The sequence below is a fragment of the Oncorhynchus nerka genome, linkage group LG8 (assembly GCF_034236695.1).
Source record: "Oncorhynchus nerka isolate Pitt River linkage group LG8, Oner_Uvic_2.0, whole genome shotgun sequence".
Lineage (NCBI taxonomy): Eukaryota > Metazoa > Chordata > Actinopteri > Salmoniformes > Salmonidae > Oncorhynchus > Oncorhynchus nerka.
This window is the reverse complement of record NC_088403.1, coordinates 48805295-48826926: the sequence shown is the minus strand read 5'-3', so window position 1 is coordinate 48826926 and position 21632 is coordinate 48805295. Positions and strand designations below refer to the sequence as shown.

General features: G+C 41.1%; 2 protein-coding genes across 4 annotated transcripts; one reads left to right on the top strand and one right to left on the bottom strand.

Annotated features, from left to right (window-relative positions):
• Positions 1–252: 252 nt before the first annotated feature.
• On the bottom strand, positions 253–2421 carry LOC115133764 (uncharacterized). Its single transcript, XM_029667248.2, has 6 exons — positions 2340–2421; positions 1794–2138; positions 1594–1635; positions 1341–1472; positions 1142–1176; positions 253–1031 (listed from the first exon to the last, which is right to left on the bottom strand). Exons 1-6 carry the CDS (start codon positions 2410–2412, stop codon positions 912–914), a joined length of 747 nt encoding a protein of 248 aa, XP_029523108.2. The 5' UTR covers positions 2413–2421; the 3' UTR covers positions 253–911.
• A 12497-nt stretch (positions 2422–14918) lies between these two features.
• Positions 14919–18326, top strand: LOC135572940 (putative nuclease HARBI1). Of its 3 annotated transcripts, none has more exons than XM_065021868.1 (11): positions 14919–15301; positions 15624–15694; positions 15782–15957; positions 16048–16109; positions 16192–16278; positions 16366–16407; positions 16476–16648; positions 16728–16763; positions 16861–17413; positions 17695–17806; positions 17901–18326. In XM_065021868.1, the coding sequence occupies exons 9-11, from the start codon at positions 17345–17347 to the stop codon at positions 18269–18271; spliced, it is 552 nt and encodes a 183-aa protein (XP_064877940.1). In that variant the 5' UTR covers positions 14919–15301; positions 15624–15694; positions 15782–15957; positions 16048–16109; positions 16192–16278; positions 16366–16407; positions 16476–16648; positions 16728–16763; positions 16861–17344; the 3' UTR covers positions 18272–18326. The 3 variants fall into 3 exon arrangements, with proteins under 3 accessions (XP_064877940.1, XP_064877942.1, XP_064877941.1); XM_065021870.1 differs by adding an exon at positions 17483–17598 and having other exon boundaries at positions 16366–16648; XM_065021869.1 differs by having other exon boundaries at positions 16366–16763.
• Positions 18327–21632: the final 3306 nt, after the last annotated feature.

Here is a 21632-nt window from a genome sequence, read left to right as displayed (position 1 = left end):
CTTCACCAACCAACCATGCTGTTGTGTTGGCAATTGGATTGTAAATCTGGTGAGACATACTGAGAGAGAGAGAGAGAGAGTCTATGATGATAGGCCGGGGATATTCTCCATAGCAGGTCTCATGAGCTGCTCACTGGCCCCTCCTCTACCTAAGACCCCCCAATCATATTCTGAGAATAAGGGGCTGTGATCAGTGCAAAACCAAGACAGGAAATAATAAAGGGTGAAAACCAATGACAAAGGCAATTTTGGTTTAACTCTTTATTTGTCTTTATAAGTGATCAATACAATGCAATTGTCTACTGCTGGGTACTTTGGACCTCAGGGTCACCCTATAAAAAAAATACCAATTCACTAACACACACAACATAGATCTAAGTTAAGAGAGGCCAAAAGAGGCAACTATTCCCCTGTGACCATTAAACAGTTGTGTTTTGACTTCTAACTCCTCTCTAACCACACCCTGAACCACTGAGCTGTGTGACCTAACTGTATTGGAAAAGGCTACAGTGGCCCTGAGGTACAACTCACAAACACTCCAGAGTTATTTTCTGATTTACGTTTCAAAACAATTAATTTATCTACACATACACTATAGCAAGATTTAAACTTGTATTCAAAGATATGGCAAATCAATGTATTCAAAGATATGAACAACCAATTTCCCTCCCGTTCCATCCTCCTGTACTATGGAGCTGTGTGGCCTAACTTAGTTGGAGAGGGCTACAGTAGCCCTGAGGGACAACTAACAAACGTACACTGCAGGGACTGATTGATTTACATTTAAATCCATCAATCCATTTAATATAACGACACAGATTCAATGTAGCAAGATTTAAACTTGTATTCTAAGATATGGCAAATCAATGTATTCAAAGATATGGCCAAACAAACTTCCATCCTCCACTTTGTCATCTTGTAGCAGCATACACTACATGGGGGTCCAGCTCCTTCTCTCTTCTCCTCTCCATCTTCCTCTTCTTGGAGGTGAAATTCAGGGCAGCATAAATCAATGAATCTGGATCTTCGTTCTGTAGATTTGCAAACATCATGAAATAGGCTACAGTTGTAAGTTTCTGTTTCTGATTTGCTTACAAAATAATGTCATTGAAAATAGAGTATTTAACGATACAGTATTTACCTGATCATTTTGTGGTTGTCTTTGAGAATCAGGTCCTGAATATGATATAAAAGAGAGACGAGAGAACGGATTAATGGATCATTCCATTCTAGTGAGCACACTGTCTCTTCTGATTGTCAGTGTGCAGTATATAATGGGAAAACGTTCACATTTGAAGTGTAGTTCACAGGTCCCATATTATCATGAAATCGGCTTCTACCTGTGTTGTGTCTGTTTGTGTCTCGTCTGATCTTGAGGACCAGGATGAGGATGACTATCAGTAGAACAGCAGTCACAACACCCAGGATCACAACCAGGGTAAGGAGGTACATGGTTCCATCATCATCCTGTCCTACAAAACCAATAGTTAAACTAGACCCCATTAATCTAACAATTACTAGCTCACATTAAAGACATGGGTTGAAATTGATGTTTTAAATGATTTTCACCATACAATAACAGACTAAGCATACCTTCAGGACATTGCTCTGGCTCTTTGTCAGAATCCTTGTAACCTTTTGGATGAATAGGAGAGTTTAATAGAGTTTAATATTCCAGCTACATAAAAGTTGATTGGACGCTAACTCGTTTCCAACTCTTTTATGTGCATACCTATAGCACAACATTTCATAGCATCCAGTAGTCACAGCTGAGAAATTATTGAAAAGATTACCTTGAACCATCAGGAAAGTCATGTTGGTGAAGATGAAGTACTGTTCGTACATTCCACAGCAGTACAGACCAGAATCAGCTACATCCACCTCTGTGATTTTGAGGACGATTGTTCTATTGCTGATGAACATTTCCATATGGCTGGGCTGAAAACCATTGTGATGCTTGACATACGGCTGAGAGCTGTACATAGACGCGATGCACAGAGGCTCTGAGACGTTGACTTGTTTGAACCAGGCAGCGTGTCCTGGTCCTTTAAGGCCATTAGTGCACTGCAGGGTGACATTATCCCCAGGATGGACCACCACTGAGGGTGGCAGAGAGACCAAGATGACAGGGGTCAAACCTGAAGGAGAGAAAACAGATTTAGAAACATAACTTTTGTGTAATTCTTATGGAATGTATATCTGGTGTGGTTTAATAAAAAGCTATTGTTCACACACAACAATGTTTTTGCACACATATACTACATACACACCTAGACACAGTCACAACTATTTGAATGACCAAATCTATTAAAATCTGAACTGAAGATAGAGAAACTTACAGAAGCCGTAGAGGACCAGAGCTGGTACATATATACGTGCCATTCTGTGTGTAGGTCTGCATTGAGATACCATTAAGGAAGGACTGAATCTTCAAATAAGAGAGACAAATGTCATTTCTGATAATGGGCGGGACATAGTGTGACAACCAAACAGCTGCTTACACCACAATTTAATAGTTGGGTTGAGAGAGAGAATGGGTAAGATATTTTAATTGTAGACTGATGTTTATCAATCATAGAGGTTCCCAAAATATACAATTGTAAATTCTCAAAATGTATAACATTTATTTCAGTAGACCTGCTGGTTAAACATATTTCATCCATTTTAAAGTAATAACCTTTGAAAAAAAGAGAGTATGAGAGCATATATTCCAAATCTGAATCTGTTTTCTCAATGATGAATTGCATTGGATCTAATAATTGTATTGGTCCGGAGACCCCCTGGAGTGGGTAAGTATTGGCTGGAGTTAGTGGTAGTTAACCATTAGGGGGCACTCTTCTGACTGCACCAAGTTGATCACTAAACTTAGGAACTCTTACATTTGGCAGGACCCAGGGGCGGACTGGCCGTCTGGCATTTCGTGCAAATGCCAGATGGGCGGACTGGTTCATCTTTAGCCCAATGGGTCTGACTAACTCGTTTTATTTGCACAAAATTATTATTATCTACTTAATAATGAAATTCATGAAAGTGAAAACTTACTAACATCAGAAAACATTCATATTCTGGCCATCTCTGAAACACAATTAGATAATCCATTTGACGATGCAGTAGCAGCTATACATGGTTATAGCATATACAGGAAAGATAGGAATGCAAATGAAGGAGGTGTTGCTATTTGGCCAGAGTCATATGTGACCGACCGGATCGATTTGGTCCTATGTAGAAACATTTGAAATGGTGTTTTTTACATTGGAGAAAAGTAGAGACTCAGAGCTACAAAATGGTATATCATACACTACAGTTGAGGAACAATGGGAAAGTAATTATTCTTTGAAAGTTGATAACCTTGTAACGACACTTTTTAGAAAATGGCCCTTGAATATTTTATACACCTACTGGGGAGCTCTTCTTTGTCTACACCCATTCAGCATCGTTCACACCCTCTAAACCCATCGCTTTAAGGATTCACATGTGAGGCCGTGTACTATACAACCAAAGATTTAGAGACTAAAGACTGGTTTACACTACGGGTGTCTTCATAAATTCAATATGGAGTGCCAGAGTGTGCTCTGGACGTTCGTAAACTCAGAGTGTTGTCAGATTGTCCGTTTGTAAATTCAGAGTGTTTCGCTCTTGGAGCCTTCAGAGCACATACCGGATGCTCTGGCCGAGGAATAGGGTTAATCCGAGCGTTCTGACCTAACAACAGTCAAGCACCCAAGCTAACTGGCTAATGTTGGCTAGCTAGTTCCAGACACAAATGAGAGCTGGTTGGCTGTTTTATGTCATTCAGAGTGACTGAAACTGTGCTGCTGGCAACAATTTAATTGTGCTCTTTTGCTAGAGTTACTGACCCCGGACATATTCAACAGGTGTTGAGCGTTCGTAAATACGTCAGTTATTCTGCACTCTCAGACGATAGTGCTCTGAAATCGGAGTATATAGCCAGAGCGATTATATCCCAGATATGTCAATTAACAGTTGTCACAGTGACATCATGGAGATTCTATTGAAATGGTTAATTGTATAGTGGAGTCTTTTGTTTAGACATGTAGCTAGCTAGCTAAACAATTAACCATAATCCCAACTCATAACGTTACTACCCTGCATGAATATTCAGGTAGCTAACCAACCAGGTTCAATGTTAGCTAGCTAACATTAGGCTACAACTAGTAATGCAAATGGCTCTGAGATACAAATACTATTGCTACACAGATAATGCACGTAATGTATCGACTTGACTCAGACTCGGGAATCATTGACTTGTACATTATTCCTGGTCTCTCAAGCATAGCCTCCCTCTGTTTCTCTCGTGACTTCTCGTGCCCTGCTGGTATTGCATCACTAGGTGTCGCTAATACACTACTTTCCTCCTCTTCTTAGATGTTTGACTAACCATTATAAACTGCAGATCTATGCATTATAACATAGCAAAACATTGTCTAGTACTCAAAATAAAATATCTCTTAGTCAGTATTAACATATTTTCCAACAACAACATACTGTAATGTTTACTTTCTTTAAACTACCAACAACAACTCTGGTTACATTGCTGGAACTCTATTGTTAGCTATGTTTATTTGACAAGAATTCTTGCCAGAACTTTTCTGGGGTAGACTGCCCTGACATTGAGACTGTACCAGAGATTATTCTGCTCCATTCTGGCAACATGTCTATCTAACATAGTCCTTCAGACGCACAACTTGTTGTCTTGAGTCTTTGGGGTCAAGGCTGTAGTTGAATGGCCTTGTCAGGTGCAGGCACTTGTCTTGGCAGTGTATCAGGCTCTGCCCGGTATGTGTCTCTGTCACTTGTAGTCCATTGTCCTAACTGTGGTTGTATCCACCGTTTCACAAAAGAATGTAGCATGATGCTCTGTGAGTCTCCTCAGCGGTCCGGATGTGGTTGCCAGATAAATCTGCCACAGCTCTTGCTATATCCATTAGAGTGGTGAGAGTGAGGTCCCTCTCGCACAGAAAACATTTGCGCAACACATTTGAGTGACACTTGACAATCAGTTGGTCCCTTATGAAATCGTCTTTGAAATCTCCACAATCACATGTAGCAGCCAACTGTTTCAGTTTGCTCACAAACGTGTCCACTGATTTCCCCCTGCGCTTGTTCAGCTTGCCTAAACAAATGTCTCTCGTAGGGAATGTTTTTTTGTGTAGTGAAGTACTCGTTTAGCTTAGTCAACGCGATCTCGTAGTCCTTGTCTTCCCCCGCGCCATCTAATGTGGTGAATATATCCTGCACACCCTAACCTCCCAAGTGCAATAAAAGAGCTTGAGTTCATGCTGCATCTTTGACTCCTGAAGCAGTGATGAACAGTTTGAAACTATTAATACATTTCACCCATCGCAAACCAACACTGGTTGGGTTGGAATGCAGATCAAATGGCGAGAGAGAAGATAAACTCAGTGCCATTATTCTTAGCTTCTTTTGTTACCTAGCACACTTGTTTGCTAGTTAGCTGTGTTAACTGAACGGCTAGGTTTTCATGAAAAGTCCCTTTACAAATTCACTTTTCCTGCACTAACCCAGCTTCTTGAGTGGATAAGGTTTATTTTATTTCCATATCTTCGTCACCAGTTGTAATGTATCGACTTGACTCTGTATTTAACACCATAGTGCCCTCCAAGCTCGAGACCCTGGATCTTGACCCCGCCCTGTGCAACTGGGTACTGGACTTCCTGACGGGCCGCCCCCAGGTGGTGAGGGTAGGCAACAACATCTCCACCCCGCTGATCCTCAACACTGGGGCCCCACAAGGGTGCGTTCTGAGCCCTCTCCTGTACTCCCTGTTCACCCACGACTGTGTGGCCACGCACGCCTCCAACTCAATCATCAAGTTTGCGGACGACACAACAGTGGTAGGCTTGATTACCAACAACGACGAGACGGCCTACAGGGAGGAGGTGAGGGCCCTCGGAGTGTGGTGTCAGGAAAATAACCTCACACTCAACGTCAACAAAACTAAGGAGATGATTGTGGACTTCAGGAAACAGCAGAGGGAACACCCCCCTATCCACATCGATGGAACAGTAGTGGAGAGGGTAGCAAGTTTTAAGTTCCTCGGCGTACACATCACAGACAAACTGAATTGGTCCACCCACACAGACCGCATCGTGAAGAAGGCGCAGCAGCGCCTCTTCAACCTCAGGAGGCTGAAGAAATTCGGCTTGTCACCAAAAGCACTCACAAACTTCTACAAATGCACAGTCGAGAGCATCCTGTCGGGCTGTATCACCGCCTGGTACGGCAACTGCTCCGCCCACAACCGTAAGGCTCTCCAGAGGGTAGTGAGGTCTGCACAACGCATCACCGGGGGCAAACTAACATTGAGTGGCTGCTGCCAACACACTGACTCAACTCCAGCCACTTTAATAATGGGAATTGATGGGGAATTATGTAAAATATATCACTAGCCACTTTAAACAATGCTACCTAATATAATGTTTACATACCCTACATTATTCATCTCATATGTATACGTATATACTGTACTCTATATCATCTACTGCATCCTTATGTAATACATGTATCACTAGCCACTTTAACTATGCCACTTTGTTTACATACTCATCTCATATGTATATACTGCACTCAATACCATCTACTGTATCTTGCCTATGCCGATCTGTACCATCACTCATTCATATATCTTTATGTACATATTCTTTATCCCCTTACACTTGTGTCTATAAGGTAGTAGTTTTGGAATTGTTAGCTAGATTACTTGTTGGTTATTACTGCATTGTCGGAACTAGAAGCACAAGCATTTCGCTACACTCGCATTAACATCTGCTAACCATGTGTATGTGACAAATAAAATTTGATTTGATTTGATTTTGACTCAAGCATAGCCTTCCTCTGTTCCTCCTGTGACTCCTCGTGCTCTGCTGGTATTGCACCACTAAGTGTCGCTAATACACCACAGTAACGTTAGCTAGCAACCCAGCCAACTAGCATTAGCTAGCTAACAGTACACTTTAATTGGAATGAAAACAATTTTCTGACTAAATTAGAAAGTTGTACAACTGAATGCATTCAACTGAAATGTGTTTTGAGTATTTAACTCGCTTCCATAATCAACATCCATGTCTTCAACGCCCGGGGAAAAGTGGGTTAACTGCCTTCCTCAGGGGCAGAACCACTAGGCTACCTGGCGCTGTGTAATATCTGAAAATGTAGCTAACTAGACTATCTTACTATACATGAATGGACTCTTCTCCCTCTCTGTCACAGATGCCATGTTGCCTTAGTTTGAAGATGTAATCCGGAGACAGGTGTTTTATACAACAGCCTTCTATGTGTTCTCTTTTCGACTCTGTCTGCATATTTGCAATCAAATGGTGGAACTCTAATTCCGCTGATTTCAAAACGCTGTCCTCCAGAAAGTGGAGAGCAACACTTATGCAGTTCTACTACGTGATGTCTGCCAAAAAAGCAGCATAAGAAATAATTACCTACACATACTGACCAGCTCATGTTATAGACAGAAGTGCGCTACATGGCTGACCAATCCAAACTCATCTCTCGGCATATCCAACCCACTCATTATCTCAGCCAATACTGACTAGCGGGAAGGTTGATTACTTTTTCTGTGGCTAAACCAACTAGGCTCTACTGGTAAGGAGTGACACATGAAATATGTCTAGTTTCCTGAAACGAGTCAAATATTCCTGTTAGGCTGAGATGATGTGGAAGTAATATGGCTACAGGTTCATTTTCCTCACCTAAAGCCTATTTTCTGGGACTAAAATTGGGTGTAAGTGATGAAAAGGGTTCTTCAGCTGTCGCCATAGCAGAAACCATTTTGGTTCCAGGGAGAACTATTTTGGGTTCCATGAAGAATCCTCTGTGTAAAGGGTTCTACTTGAAACTCAAAAGAGTTTTACCTGGAACCAAAAAGGGTTCTTCAAAGGGTTATCCTATGGGGACAGCCGAAGAACAATTTTAGGTTCTAGATAGCTCCTTATTTTCTGAGTGTACAAGAGCTTTTTTTGTTGGTTTGATGTGTGTAATAAGGGACAACCTGATGCTGCACTTGAAGCATTTATGAAATTGCTTCTTCCGGTTACTGATAGGCATACACCCATCAGGAAACTGACTATTAGAACTGCCAACTCCCAAAACTGTATGGCTGAGAGGGATGAGGCAAAGGGAAGAGCAAATAAGTCTGACAACATAGCAGATTGGCAAACATTCAGTAAATTGAGAAAGCATTTAACTAAGCTAAACATAAAGAAGAAGAAACGATACTGTAATATGGAACAAAGATAAATTATATAAAGAATGCTTAATTGAGGCAGATGGCTTGTTCATCACAAAGCCCTTTGATATTGCAAACCACTTAACTTCTTGGTGACAGGGGGCAGTATTTTCACATCCGGATGAAATGCATGCCCTAATTCAACTGCCTGCTACTCATCCCCAGAAGATAAGATATGCATATTATTAGTAGATTTGGATAGAAAACACTCTGAAGTTTCTAAAACTGTTTGAATTATGTCTGTGAGTATAACAGAACTTATTTAGCAGGCGAAACCCCGAGAACAAACCATTCAGATTTCTTTTTTTTTGAGGTCACTCTCTTTTCAGTGGGTGTTCATTGGTAATCCAGATTTCTAAGGGACCTTCTTGCAGTTCCTATCGTTTCCACTGGATGTCAACAGTCTTTAGAAATTGGTTGAGGTTTGTCCTTTATGTAATGGAGAAGTACGTCCATCTTGAACGAGGGTCACTTGAAGTGTACTGTTAGATAGAGGTCCGTGACCAGAAAGCTAGCTACAGTTTGTTTTCCTCCTGTATTGAACACAGATCATCCCATCTTCAATTTTATCGATTATTTACGTTAAAAAATACCTAAAGTTGTATTACAAAAGTAGTTTGAAATGTTTTGGCAAAGTTTACAGGTAACTTTTGCGATATTTTGTAGTCACGTTGCGCAAGTTGGAACTGGTGTTTTCTGGATCAAACGTGCCAACTAAATGGACATTTTGGATATATATTGACGGAATTAATCAAACAAAAGGACAATTTTTGTGATGTTTATGGGACATATTGGAGTGCCAACAAAAGAAGCTTGTCAAAGGCATGAATTATATTTTTATTTCTGTGTTTGTGTCGCGCCGTCAGGTTTGAAATATGGTTTCTCTCTTTGTTTACGGAGGTGCTAACCTCAGATAATAGCATCGTTTGCTTTTGCGGAAAAGCCTTTTTGAAATCTGACATGTTGGCTGGATTCACAACAAGTGTAGCTTTAATTTGCTATCTTGCATGTGTGATTTAATGAAAGTTTGATATTTATAGTAATTACTTTGAATTTGGCGCTCTGCATTTTCTCTGGCTTTTGGCCAGGTGGGACGCTAGCATTCCACATATCCCAGAGAGGTTAATAAATAGCTTTTTTGTTGACAATATTTACAAACTTAAGCATGACATGCAAACAACAAACACTGAGCCTTCATATTCATGCATAACGGACCAAATAATGAGACAAGCACTGTAGTTAGTGTAATTATTACAATTTATAAATAAGGATAAACCACCTGATTCCAACAACCTGGATGGTAATTTACTGAGGTTGGTAGCAGAATACATTACAAATCCTATTTGCCTCATCTTCAACTAAGCCTAGCAGACGTTGTATGCCCTTAGGCCTGGAGAGAGGAAAAGGTAATTCCACTGCTCAAGAATAGAAAAACACCCATTAATGGTTCAAACAATCAGCATGTTACTGGTGTTGATGCAAACTTTGTGAAAGAATCCTGTTTGACCAAATACAATTTTATTTGACAGAAAACAGATAAACAACAGACTTTCAGCATGCTTATAGGGAAGGACACTCAACACTGACACAAATGACTAATGATTGGCTGAAAGAAATTGAAAATAAGAAGATTGTGGCAGCTGTTGTGTAAACTTCGGTGCAGCTTTTGATATCATTGACCATAACCTATTGCTGAAAAAACGTAGGTGTTCTTCATTTACAGCCTTATCATGGATTGAGCGTTACCTATCTAATAGAACAGAGGTTTTTAAAAAATGGAACTCTCTCTAATGCAAATCCATTTGAGTATGGTGTACCACAGGGCAGCCGGCTAGGGCCATTATTTTTTTCTGTTTTTAATAATGACCTTTCACTGACCTTAAACATAGCCTGCTTGTCTATGTATGCTGACAACTCAACAGTATACACGTTTGCTACGACAGTAAAATAAATAACTGCCACCCTTAACATAGAGTTCCAGTAAATGTTTTAGTGGGTAACTAGCAATAGGCTGGTGCCAAATATCTCCAAAACTAAAAGCCTTGTTTTTGGGACAAATCACTCACTCAACCCTAAACATCATATACAGTGGTTGCTCAACTAAAAGTTTTGAGATAATGCTGCGGGACTTTGTGGTAATTTGTGGTTTAGTACAGTACCCTGCGTCACTGCTTCATTGCTCCAGACCAGCGCAACGGGGAGTTAGAGCACTGATTATGCTTTTTGGTCCCAGGGCGGTAATGTGACAATGAATGGGCAAAATCAACCAAATAGAAACTGATAATAGTGCACAACTTCAAAATTGAATTTCAATTTCGTTCTGCTGCCTGCAACATCCTCCAGCATGACCGGTTTGGCGGTGGGTCAGTCATGGTGTGGGGTGGCATTTCTTTGGGGGGCCGCACAGCCCTCCATGTGCTCGCCAGAGGTAGCCTGACTGCCATTAGGTACCGAGATGAGATCCTCAGACCCCTTGTGAGACCATATGCTGGTGCGGTTGGCCCTGGGTTCCTCCTAATGCAAGACAATGCTAGACCTCATGTGGCTGGAGTGTGTCAGCAGTTCCTGCAAGAGGAAGGCATTGATGCTATGGACTGGCCCGCCCGTTCCCCAGACCTGAATCCAATTGAGCACATCTGGGACATCATGTCTCGCTCCATCCACCAACGCCACGTTGCACCACAGACTGTCCAGGAGTTGGCGGATGCTTTAGTCCAGGTCTGGGAGGAGATCCCTCAGGAGACTATCCGCCACCTCATCAGGAGCATGCCCAGGCATTGTAGGGAGGTCATACAGGCACGTGGAGGCCACACACACTACTGAGCCTAATTTTGTTTTAAGGACATTACATCAAAGTTGGATCAGCCTGTAGTGTGGTTTTCCACTTTAATTTTGAGTGTGACTCCAAATCCAGACCTCCATGGTTTGATAAATTTGATTTCCATTGATAATTTTTATGTGATTTTGTTGTCAGCACATTCAACTATGTAAAGAAAAAAGTATTTAATAAGAATATTTCATTCATTCAGATCTAGGATGTGTTATTTTAGTGTTCCCTTTCTTTTTTTGAGCAGTGTATATTGGTCATATTGGTCATGACTCCCGAGTGGTGCAGTGGTCTAAGGCATATCAGTGCTACAGACATCACTACAGACACTCAGGTTCGAGTCCAGGCTGTATCAAAACCCGCTGTGATTGGGAGTCACATAGGACAGCGCACAATTGGCCCAGCGCTGTCTGGGTTTGGCTGGTTTAGGCCGTCATTGTAAATAAGAATTTGTTCTTAACTGACTTGCATAGTTAAATAAAGGTTAAATAAAAAATATGTAAAAAATGAATCCCTAGATAGCAAGCTGTCATGGTCAAAACATATAGACTCAATGGTTGCTTAAAAGGGGAAAGAGGTCTGTCGATGATAAGACATTGCTCTGCTTTCTTCACATCTCAACCAGACAGGTCCTATAGGCCCTAGTTTTGTTGAACCTGGATTACTGACCAGTTGTGTGGTCATGTGCAGCAAAGAAGGACAAAGGTCAATTGCAGTTGGTCCACAACAGAGCAGCACATATTGTACTTAGATGTACACCGAGAATGAATGTCAACAACATGCATGTCAGTCTCCCCTGGCTCAAAGTTGAGGAGAGATTGACTGCATCACTATTGGTCTTTGTGCGAGGTGTTGATATGTTGAAGGTACCAAGCAGTTGGCAGACAGTTCAAACTCTCATCGGTACCACACAAGAGATGCAACCAGAGTTATTTTCACAGTCCCCAGGTTCAGAACAGAGTATTAAAATAGAGCAATGACTGCAGGGAACTCTTAGCCACCTCATGTACCAAAAACAGATTCAAAAACCAGAAGAAGAAAAAAAAACTTACGGTACTACGGGTACTGTGAGAGACACAGAGATTTTCATATTTTGTATTGTATTTTGCATTGTATTATGGACTGTATTATGTAATGTAGTAATATGTGATGGGAGCATCTGCTAAATGACTAAAGTGTAATGTAAATGTAGTGTTATGTATATTTTAACACAGCGATTGAAATACATGTATAAGAATATTTTGAAGATAAATACACAACGCAGTTTGAGAGTTTGAGAGGATGAGAGGACGAGAGTACTAAACTAAATATAGTACTAATGGTCAATAGGGAATCGTAAATAGGAGTTGGGTTTCAGTTCAACATCTCTTTAGAATCTGTGGAATGTCACTCCTGAACTACGTGTTCTATGTTCTGTACATTGAGTCGGGAGCAGGATACTTGTTATTTGGCCATTGGCCCAATCGTACAGCAAAGACTTCTGATTTGTCAACCCTAGGCTAGTGTGACAAAGTGAAAATATAGAGTTTCCATCAACCTCGCGCGCAATGTAGATATCAAAGAACTGCGCAGTTTGCGGGTAGAGTAGTGGGTATCACAGTTAAACATGTAAAAGTAGGCTACAAAAAAAGTGGACTAAAATCATTCTAATCCTGATTCAAAAACAAGGGATGTTTAGCATATTGCCTGGCTGGCTTTCGGACCATGCGGATCATTGCTAGGGGAGAAGCTGCCAGCATGTGTGCCTTTCTCTCACTTTAAGAAAGCAGAGACAGTGCCAGACAGTTTCCTTTGCTGGTCAGCCATTTCTTTGAATTTGATGTCGCATTTGAACTCGGCCATTTAAGCCTTGCCGCCATCTGTTTTATGCACCTGTTGCTTCCAAATTGATATTGGCATAATTATCTATATAATTACTCATAAAACAGATATAATAAAATCATTCAAAATACAACACCAGAGAGCATGATTATGTCAGAGAGAATCATCTTATTTAAAAAATGGGCTGTAGATTGTTTTAAGCCTGTCATTTGAGCAGTGCACGTGGCAAGACAAACAGCCTACCAAATTGCTTATTACTGAGTTGAGTTGTGGCACTCAGTGAAAAGCTGTTATATAGGCCTAGGCCTATCGCGTTATTTTTAAATACAATCATAAGAAATACATAGTTCAGAAAGAAAATGGCTATTGCTGAAAAGAGAACACGTTAAAATACTAATCTGTCTCTACCAATTGAGCGAACAGTAGTTTATGTTATTGGCACTAGCGGAGGCCATATCCTCGGTGAGCACGAGCATATTCACTGTTTTTATCATTGGATCAGTACCACTAGAAAGTTGTTTGGGGACAATAATTTCCTCCTTCAGGCTAGATGGACATCATATTGTACAATTTGTGTCTCTCTTTTCTTGCAGGCCGGATTAGATGGTTGCATTCAAGGCAAGGTCATTTTTAATGATCTGTTGTCAGTGTCAGCAGAGTAGGCTACTAATGTGTTTCGTATTAAAAAATATGTTGCGTATGTCTTCAGTCGTATAAAATGTAGTAGAATTGCATGAAATGTGTTTATAAAAGGCCACATTTTTCCTGTGCAAATGGAGAAGAAACGTCTCTGATTAGGCCTTCACACTCAGGCTCGCATTGTTCAGAACTGTGTGTTTTGCTAAGAGTGATTGCGAAATGTGATTCTAGATGCATGAAATCCTTTAAATATAAAGGTGCAATTTTATGGTGAAAATATATCTTCTCCAAACTATGGATGTCGGCCTTGTTGTGACTTGATAGCGTGCATTATGCATCTATTTCACATTGCACTGTATGTGCTGTTCCACAAGGTTTAAGTCAATTTATGATAAGATTGAGTATATAATACAGTGTTTGACATTGTATAGGTCGCTTTCAATAAAACATCACAATAAGGTGTACAGTGTTTGATTAAACCTGCTGGTTGGCAAGGAGGCCCACAGCTCCACTAAAACCAATGACAACTGCATGCTGTTTTAAAGGGATTGTTATATAAATGCTAATTATTTGGTTGTAAAATCATCACCTCTTAAAGAGCATAGTCAGACTTACAAATGTTTGATTATTCCATGCACATTTAGCTCTATCATCAGAGTTATACAGCAAGTAACTGAATGCTTTTCATGATCAGTGAACATCAATTTATCATTGATCATTTGCAGTGATAATTAATGCCCTGGGTTATTTGTTTTTGTTTTTGCTGTTATCCAAATAACATTTTAGAGTTTATAAATTGTGTTGAAATGCAGTAAATGAGCGTCAACAAAAAATCCTTCAGTTAACAGCATGCAGCCAGAACAAGCCTTTTGCAGTATTTTGAATACAATCACCAGGAAAACACAGGTTGGAAAGCAAATGGCTCCTTCTTAAAAGAGCAGACTCTAATCTGATTGTAGACTACCAAAATATTTGAGCAACTTCCAAATTGGCCTAAGAGAGATAGGCTTTAGGCACGAGAGTATTGGCTATCGCCAGCAGTGAGCTGTGCATCATTGGGTGAGTCAGTGAAAGTGGAAAGCTTTTCTAAGACTATAATTTCCTCCTCATATTGTAAAATACATGTCACCACACACCTAGGTCTAAGCTATTGATGGATTCAAGAGAAGGTCGTTTTTATTGACCTCAGTGTCACGGTCGTCTTCCTCTTCATCTGAAGAGGAGAGGCGAGAAGGATCGGAGGACCAAAATGCGGTGTGGTATGTGTTCATGATGAATATTTAATAAAAGAAAGCACTGAACACTGAATACAAAAACAAACGAATAACAACCGTGAAGCTATAAATGAGACCTGGGGCCTGTTGCACAAAAGTAGAATTAAGACATCCGGGATAAATGACTCAGCTGAGCTCAATGAAGCCAAAACATGTGCGTCCAGGCTTAATTGGTTGCACAAAGACCAAGCCAGGATGAGCAGACACGGATTCATTAAGCCAGGTGAAACCAATCCTGGATAGGTGCGTGCTCACGGCTCACTCAAATAGACCCCGCCACAGATCACAGATTAACTGATTTACCATGGCAACTAGAGCCGCGTACTTTTCCCCGTCGGAAGCACAAATCCTCATGGAGGCATACGAGGAGGTAAAAGATATAATTAAGAAGAAAGGCAACACCGCCACAGTGATAAAGCAAAGAGAAAAAGCGTGGCAAAGTATTGCAGACCGCCTGAATGCGTAAGTAGTGCACAATTACACACTCACCGCTCCGCTGAAACATCACAATTACAATTCAAATATTTAATTCACATCTCCAAAAATGCAGTTGTACTGTAATTATGAAACGGTTAAATTTTTAATTGAAATGCACTGCAGATATGAGTGAAATTGTGTAAAGTAACTCCATCACACTGTATAAAGCTATGATACATTTTTTGATATTTTTACTGAAAACAAGACAAAAATACCAAGTAATTTTTGCAGTGTGACTCCATTAAATGTGTGTGTGTGTGTGTGTGTGTGTGTGTGTGTGTGTGTGTGTGTGTGTGTGTGTGTGTAGATTAAACATGAACGGGCCAAAACGGACATGGCAGCAGGTCAAAATCAAATACAAGAACATTCTGCAGAATGGTATGGTCCCTGACTAATATTTAACAAAGCACAAGCATATATTGTACCCAGAAGGTGCCTGCTCACACATTGTCTGTACTGTTTTAGCAGTGAAAAAGAATACCCACAGACAAGGCACGGGTGGTGGGTCACCAAAGGCTGACCTTACCCCAGCAGAGGACATGGCCTTGGAGCTAAATAAAGGCAGGCCCGTCTTAGAGGGGATCCCTGGGGGAAAGAGACGAGCATAGGTTCCTCCCAAGATGCCACCCGCTTCATTCAAGGTATGTCCTTCCATCTCTACATGGGATACAACCACATTCATATTGAATCAATTTGGACTGTCTGACTTTGGTTTACCTATTGCCTTGCAGTGCCTGGCAGCACTGTGTTCCTGTTAGAGCCACCAGCACAAGCACCAGACGATGCTGATCCAGTGAGTACTCCATCAAAGGCATACTGTAGGCCTGGCATGTCTTGTCTACTAGCTTCAATATGAATCCGATTAAATGTGATAGGGTGAAGGCCCCAGTGCAGCAGCAACAGCACATGATGGAGACGATGATGAGGAGGAGACCATCTCTCTGGATTCCAGAAGGCATGAGGTATCATGTTAAGACTGTGAAAGTACTATTTACTCTACAATGGTGAGGAGTCCTCATCAAAATCAAAAAATCTAATTTCTTTTACAGGACCCAGATGCTATACAGTGGGAAAACCAGCCTGGCAACATAGTGCGTATTAATAAAAGGACACCACATCCTGCCAAATTCCAGCTGCGCTAATTGTATTGTGTTCACAGAGCTCACAAGCTATCAGAAAGTTGTATGGCAACCACCTCCGGCGCCAAATAGAACTGGCAGACATAGACATTCAGTACAAGAAGAAAAAGATGGAAAATCTTGCACTGGAGTCCGAAATAAAAAGAGGACAATTAGGAAACTGGACCTTGAAATAAAAAAACTTGAGAGGGAGGTGAGATATGCCTTCAATGTACACTGTATGCTAACTGTAACACAAATGTATTAATCATTATTTTTCTTTCCTCCCCCAGCTCCAAGAAGATGACACAGCTCAAAATAAAAATTAGGTATATTCTCGTAAAGTCAAGTGAGCCATGACATATGAGCTCTTATTGTGAGCACACAGGACGGTGGCATCTTTCTAAGGTTTTTTTATTTTCCCAGCAATCAGTACAACCAAGTCATCGTTATAAGGCATCGCCCTCTTTTGCCCACCCCCCAGCACCAGGTGTGGCCACTAGCCTATATGAAGGCCCAAAATTGTGTGTTCCTTTCTGCTCTGACAATGGCATGCCCATTCGTGCGAGATGTGGTGGATGAAGAAGCACTTGTGCTGAGGAGAGCCTTCAGGCGAGAAAGGGTCTTCAGGGACCGGTTGGACCCACTGGCCTTCCCTGATGACCATCTATATGAAAGATACAGGCTTTCTGCAGATGGCATCAGGTATCTATGCAGACTACTGGGTCCCAGGATTAAGCACCGCACTGCACGGAGCCATGCACTGAGTGTGGAGCAAATGGTTTGTGTGGCCTTGCGCTTTTTGCTAGTGGAGCCTTCCTGTACTCAGTGGGGGATGCAGAACAGCTGAACAAGGCCACAATTTGCCGCACAATAAGGAGTGTGTGTCTGGCTATCAAAGCATTAGCAGATGTCTTCATCTCCTTCCCTGGCCACAGAAGACTCTGTGACATCAAAGAGGAGTTCTATAGGATTGCAGGTAAGAGGATCTACAAATTACAGGACAACTGTTAACACATAGTAGGATACTCATTACTTTGTGTGACAGGTTTCCCCAATGTCATTGGTGCAGTGGACTGCACACACATAAGGATAAAAGCCCCTCAGGTGCCCATGAGGCCGATTTTTGTGAATAGGAAATCCTTTCACAGCATTAATGTTCAGGTGAACATAACTTTTTGATATTGTCCATTGACGAACACTCTGCATTGCCAGTGATGTGCATTGATTGGTGTAATATTCCTCATCTTATGATTTCAGATGGTCTGCAATGCTGACTGTGTGATCAGCAATGTTGTGGCAAAATGGCCTGGCTCAGTCCATGACTCCAGAATCTTTCGGGCCTCTGAAATCTATCAGTGCCTATCACAAGGTAAGCCACACAACCCCTATTTATAACCATCATGGCTGTGTCAAGAATATCACTGTGTTTATGAGGTAGTAATGATGAGATTTTGTGTTGACAGGTGAATTCTCTGGTGTGTTGCTGGGAGACAGGGGGTATGGCTGCCAGCCTTTTCTCCTGACACCTTTCACAGACCCCCAGGAAGCACAGCAGGCCTACAACCATGCCCATGCCAGGACCAGGGCCAGAGTTGAAATGACCTTTGGCCTCCTGAAGGCACGCTTTCACTGCCTTCACAAATTAAGGGTCAGCCCTGTTAGGGCATGTGATATTACTGTGGCTTGTGCTGTCCTCCACAATGTGGCCTGCCTGAGGAAGGAGAGGGCCCCCAGAGTGCCACCAGCCATGGACTGGGACAATCCGGCAATCTTCCCTGATGACGACAGTGGTCGGCTGCTGAGGGACCAATATGTGTTGAATTATTTTAGTTAGTATGTGTGCTTTCAATTTTGGTTAAATATGTCCTGCGGTGGCAGAGGAATTTGGGTTTTTTGGGTTCGTTTTTGACGAATTTGGCCTCTTATGATGTTTGTGCGGTATACTGTGTGTAATACAAGGCTGCAGGGAGGCTACTGCATCCATTCATTTGTCTGTTCAGTTGATGTGTATGGATTTGTCCTGCATTTATTTTAGTGTGCAGACATGCAGGGTGTGTTATATACAGACCTTTGAATGTGTATGTATCATTTTGTATAATATGCTTGGATTCTGTGCTTTCCATCTTGTAGAGTCACTGTGACTTCAGTTTCGAAAGGAGCTGATGGTTTACCTGCTTTGTTTTGTCCTTATTCAATAAAGGAACATAATGTTACACATTGTGTTTTTATATTCATATGGAATGTGTATTTGTTTATATGACAGAGTACTAGGGCCACACTGAAGAAAAAGGATAAAGTCATAAATTTATGAGGCTGGTTCTTTCTGCAGAAAAGCTACATATTGTTTTTACAGTTTTGATACTTATGACAATGTGATACTTAATATTCTGGCACATCAGCATGTCTTTGTTTATGAAACCATACTGAAGTACAATTTCACGAAATGCCCCACATCTGTCATTTTAACAACTGTCCTCCTTTAAAACAACTGGTTACAATATTATGACTTGTGTTTTTTTCCCCTCTGTGGCCCTAATATTCTATCATTTTATATATAGCCTTATAGTCTATGGGAAACTGTAAATTATCTAATGATAGCAACATCATCTAAAAATCATTTTTTATCCAAAATCATTGAAATTAATGATCACAAACGTTTAAATAATAACAGTGGGTCTAGTTATATGTGATAACAATGTATAGTGAGCAGTGAAATAACTATTGGTTTCCATTTGTGGTGACTGCTGACTGACATTAGGGATGAGATTAAATAGATCCTGGAATTTAGCCTGGTCTGGAACAGGCTAGCTCCACAGAATAAATCTCCATGGTAATTTATACCATAACATATCCTCCTGCCCCCTATCCATCTTTAGTGCAACCGGATTACGGATCAATTGAGCCAGGATCACCAAGATATCCTGGCTTAATCCCTTATCCTAGTTTTGTGCAACAGGCCCCTGTGCTGACACAAGCAACTAACATAGACAATCACCCACAAACAAACAGTGAAACCCAGGCTACCTAAGTATGATTCTCAATCAGAGACAACTAATGACACCTGCCTCTGATTGAGAACCATACTAGGCCGAAACATAAAAATCCCAAAATCATAAAAAAACAAACATAGACTGCCCACCCCAACTCACGCCCTGACCATACTAAATAATGACAAAAACAACAGAAATAAAGGTCAGAACGTGACACTCAGATTCTCAGTTTTTCGGTGTCAAAGTATCCTGTCATTTCAATTTTTTGTGTGGTATTAAAAAAGATTCTGCTAAACTCTCCAATCATATAAATTTGACACAGAATTGCATGAAATGTGTTTACCTGTATAAAAGGCTCAATTCTACCCATGTTTGCAACTTCTGTAAGCACCTCTATTTGCTATATGCCACTGCGCAAATGTGATGATATGCATGCACTGCTTTATTACAAAGATACTTTACTTTTATCCTGTACTTCAGAGCCCCGGCATGTCCAGATTTACAACTTAAGCACTGTGTATAAGCATGAATAAATATCACTGTGAACATTGATACTGACTGAAGTTGTTTTTCATGAAGGGAAAGAGTTGGCAAATTGATAAATAAATTATACTTTTTTGTTGTCAAGTTACAAGGTATCTGTACTGTGTAGTCTTTGAATGCTTTATAGTACGGGAAATACTTTTATCTTGTTGGTATATTTTTAATTTTATATTTTGAACATCTTATTGAGCGGCAGGGGTCTGCTCTAGTGTTTATCATCCAGATGAACAGATGAAGGGAGGTGTGAAAAGAACATGTGTGGTTTTGATGCACTGAGAGGTGTGGTGAGCGTTGAGAGCTGAAGGCCAGTCTTCCTGTGGTGCAGGTATTTTTGTCTTTAGCAGAGAGAGAGAGAGAGAATGATGCATGTTAAGTCTACCGCAATGGAAAATGACGGTTGGTCAGTGTCTCTGTCTCACATCCCCTTATCGCCCCCCTCAAAAAAAATCACCCACACATGTACACTCAAATGCTTAACCAACCTCACTGATGTGGTGGCAGGTGGACTGTAAATCTGGAGAGAGAGAGAGAGAGAGAGAGAGAGCGACAGAGAGAGAGAGAGGACCATGTCATTCCCCGGTGTTAATCTATGAGAGGCCCAGTGATGTGTTGCTCACTGGTCCATCCTCTACCTCAGAGCCCAATCCTATTCTCCCTACCCCTAACGTTAACCATAGCCCTAACATTAACCATAGCCGTTGCCCTAACCATTTTAGCTCATGATCAAAGCCTGCAGATCTGTCTGGGCAGATCTGTCTGGGTGCCAATAACTAATAATATCAGGTCATCACTGTCTCACTGTGGTTGATGCACATACCACATTTATAATGTCAGTCAGAAAATGAAGTACAAACTGCAAAAAAGGTGCGGAAGCTGACACCTACAGAGGACCTTTTCATACATTTGAGTCAAGGTACACCTATAGGGTTTATTCAGGAATTTCATATATGTCACTGTTCGAAGCAGGACTGATGATACAGTAGGCTCAAATACATTCTCAAAGAGAACCAAACAATTATCCGGCAAATATGTTTTGACTAGAGCATACCACCCTGCATCCCACTACTGGCTTGCCTCTGAAGCTAAGCAGAGTTGGTCCTGGTCGGTCTTTGGATGGGAGACCAGATGCAGCCAGAAGTGGTGTTGAAGGGGACACTCTTTCCTCTGGTCTAAAATCAAATATTCTAATTTCCCAGGGCAGTGATTGGGGACTGGGTAAGATAGTCTAGCTAGCTACATTTTCTGATATTATACATTTCTAATTTTGTCAGAAAGTAGTTTTCATTGCAAATTAAAGCGTACTGTTAGCTAGCTAGCTAATGTTAGCTGGCTGGCTGGCTAACTATTGTTATGTGTATGATCTGTGTGGTAATATTATTCGTATCTCAGACCCATTTGCATTAAACCTAACTAGTTGGTTAGCTTTAGCTACCTATAGATTCATGCAGGGTAATTATGGTTAATTGTTTAGCTAGCTAACTAGCTAGTAAGGGTGTGGTTAGAATGGAGGAGTTAGAAGTCAAAACACAACTGTTTAATGGCCGCAGGAGAGTAGTTGCCTCTTTTGGCCTCTTTTAACTTAGATCTCTGTTGTGTATATTAGCGATTTGGTCATTTCTAATAAGGTGGCCTTAAAGGGCAAAACACCAGGCAGTTGATGAT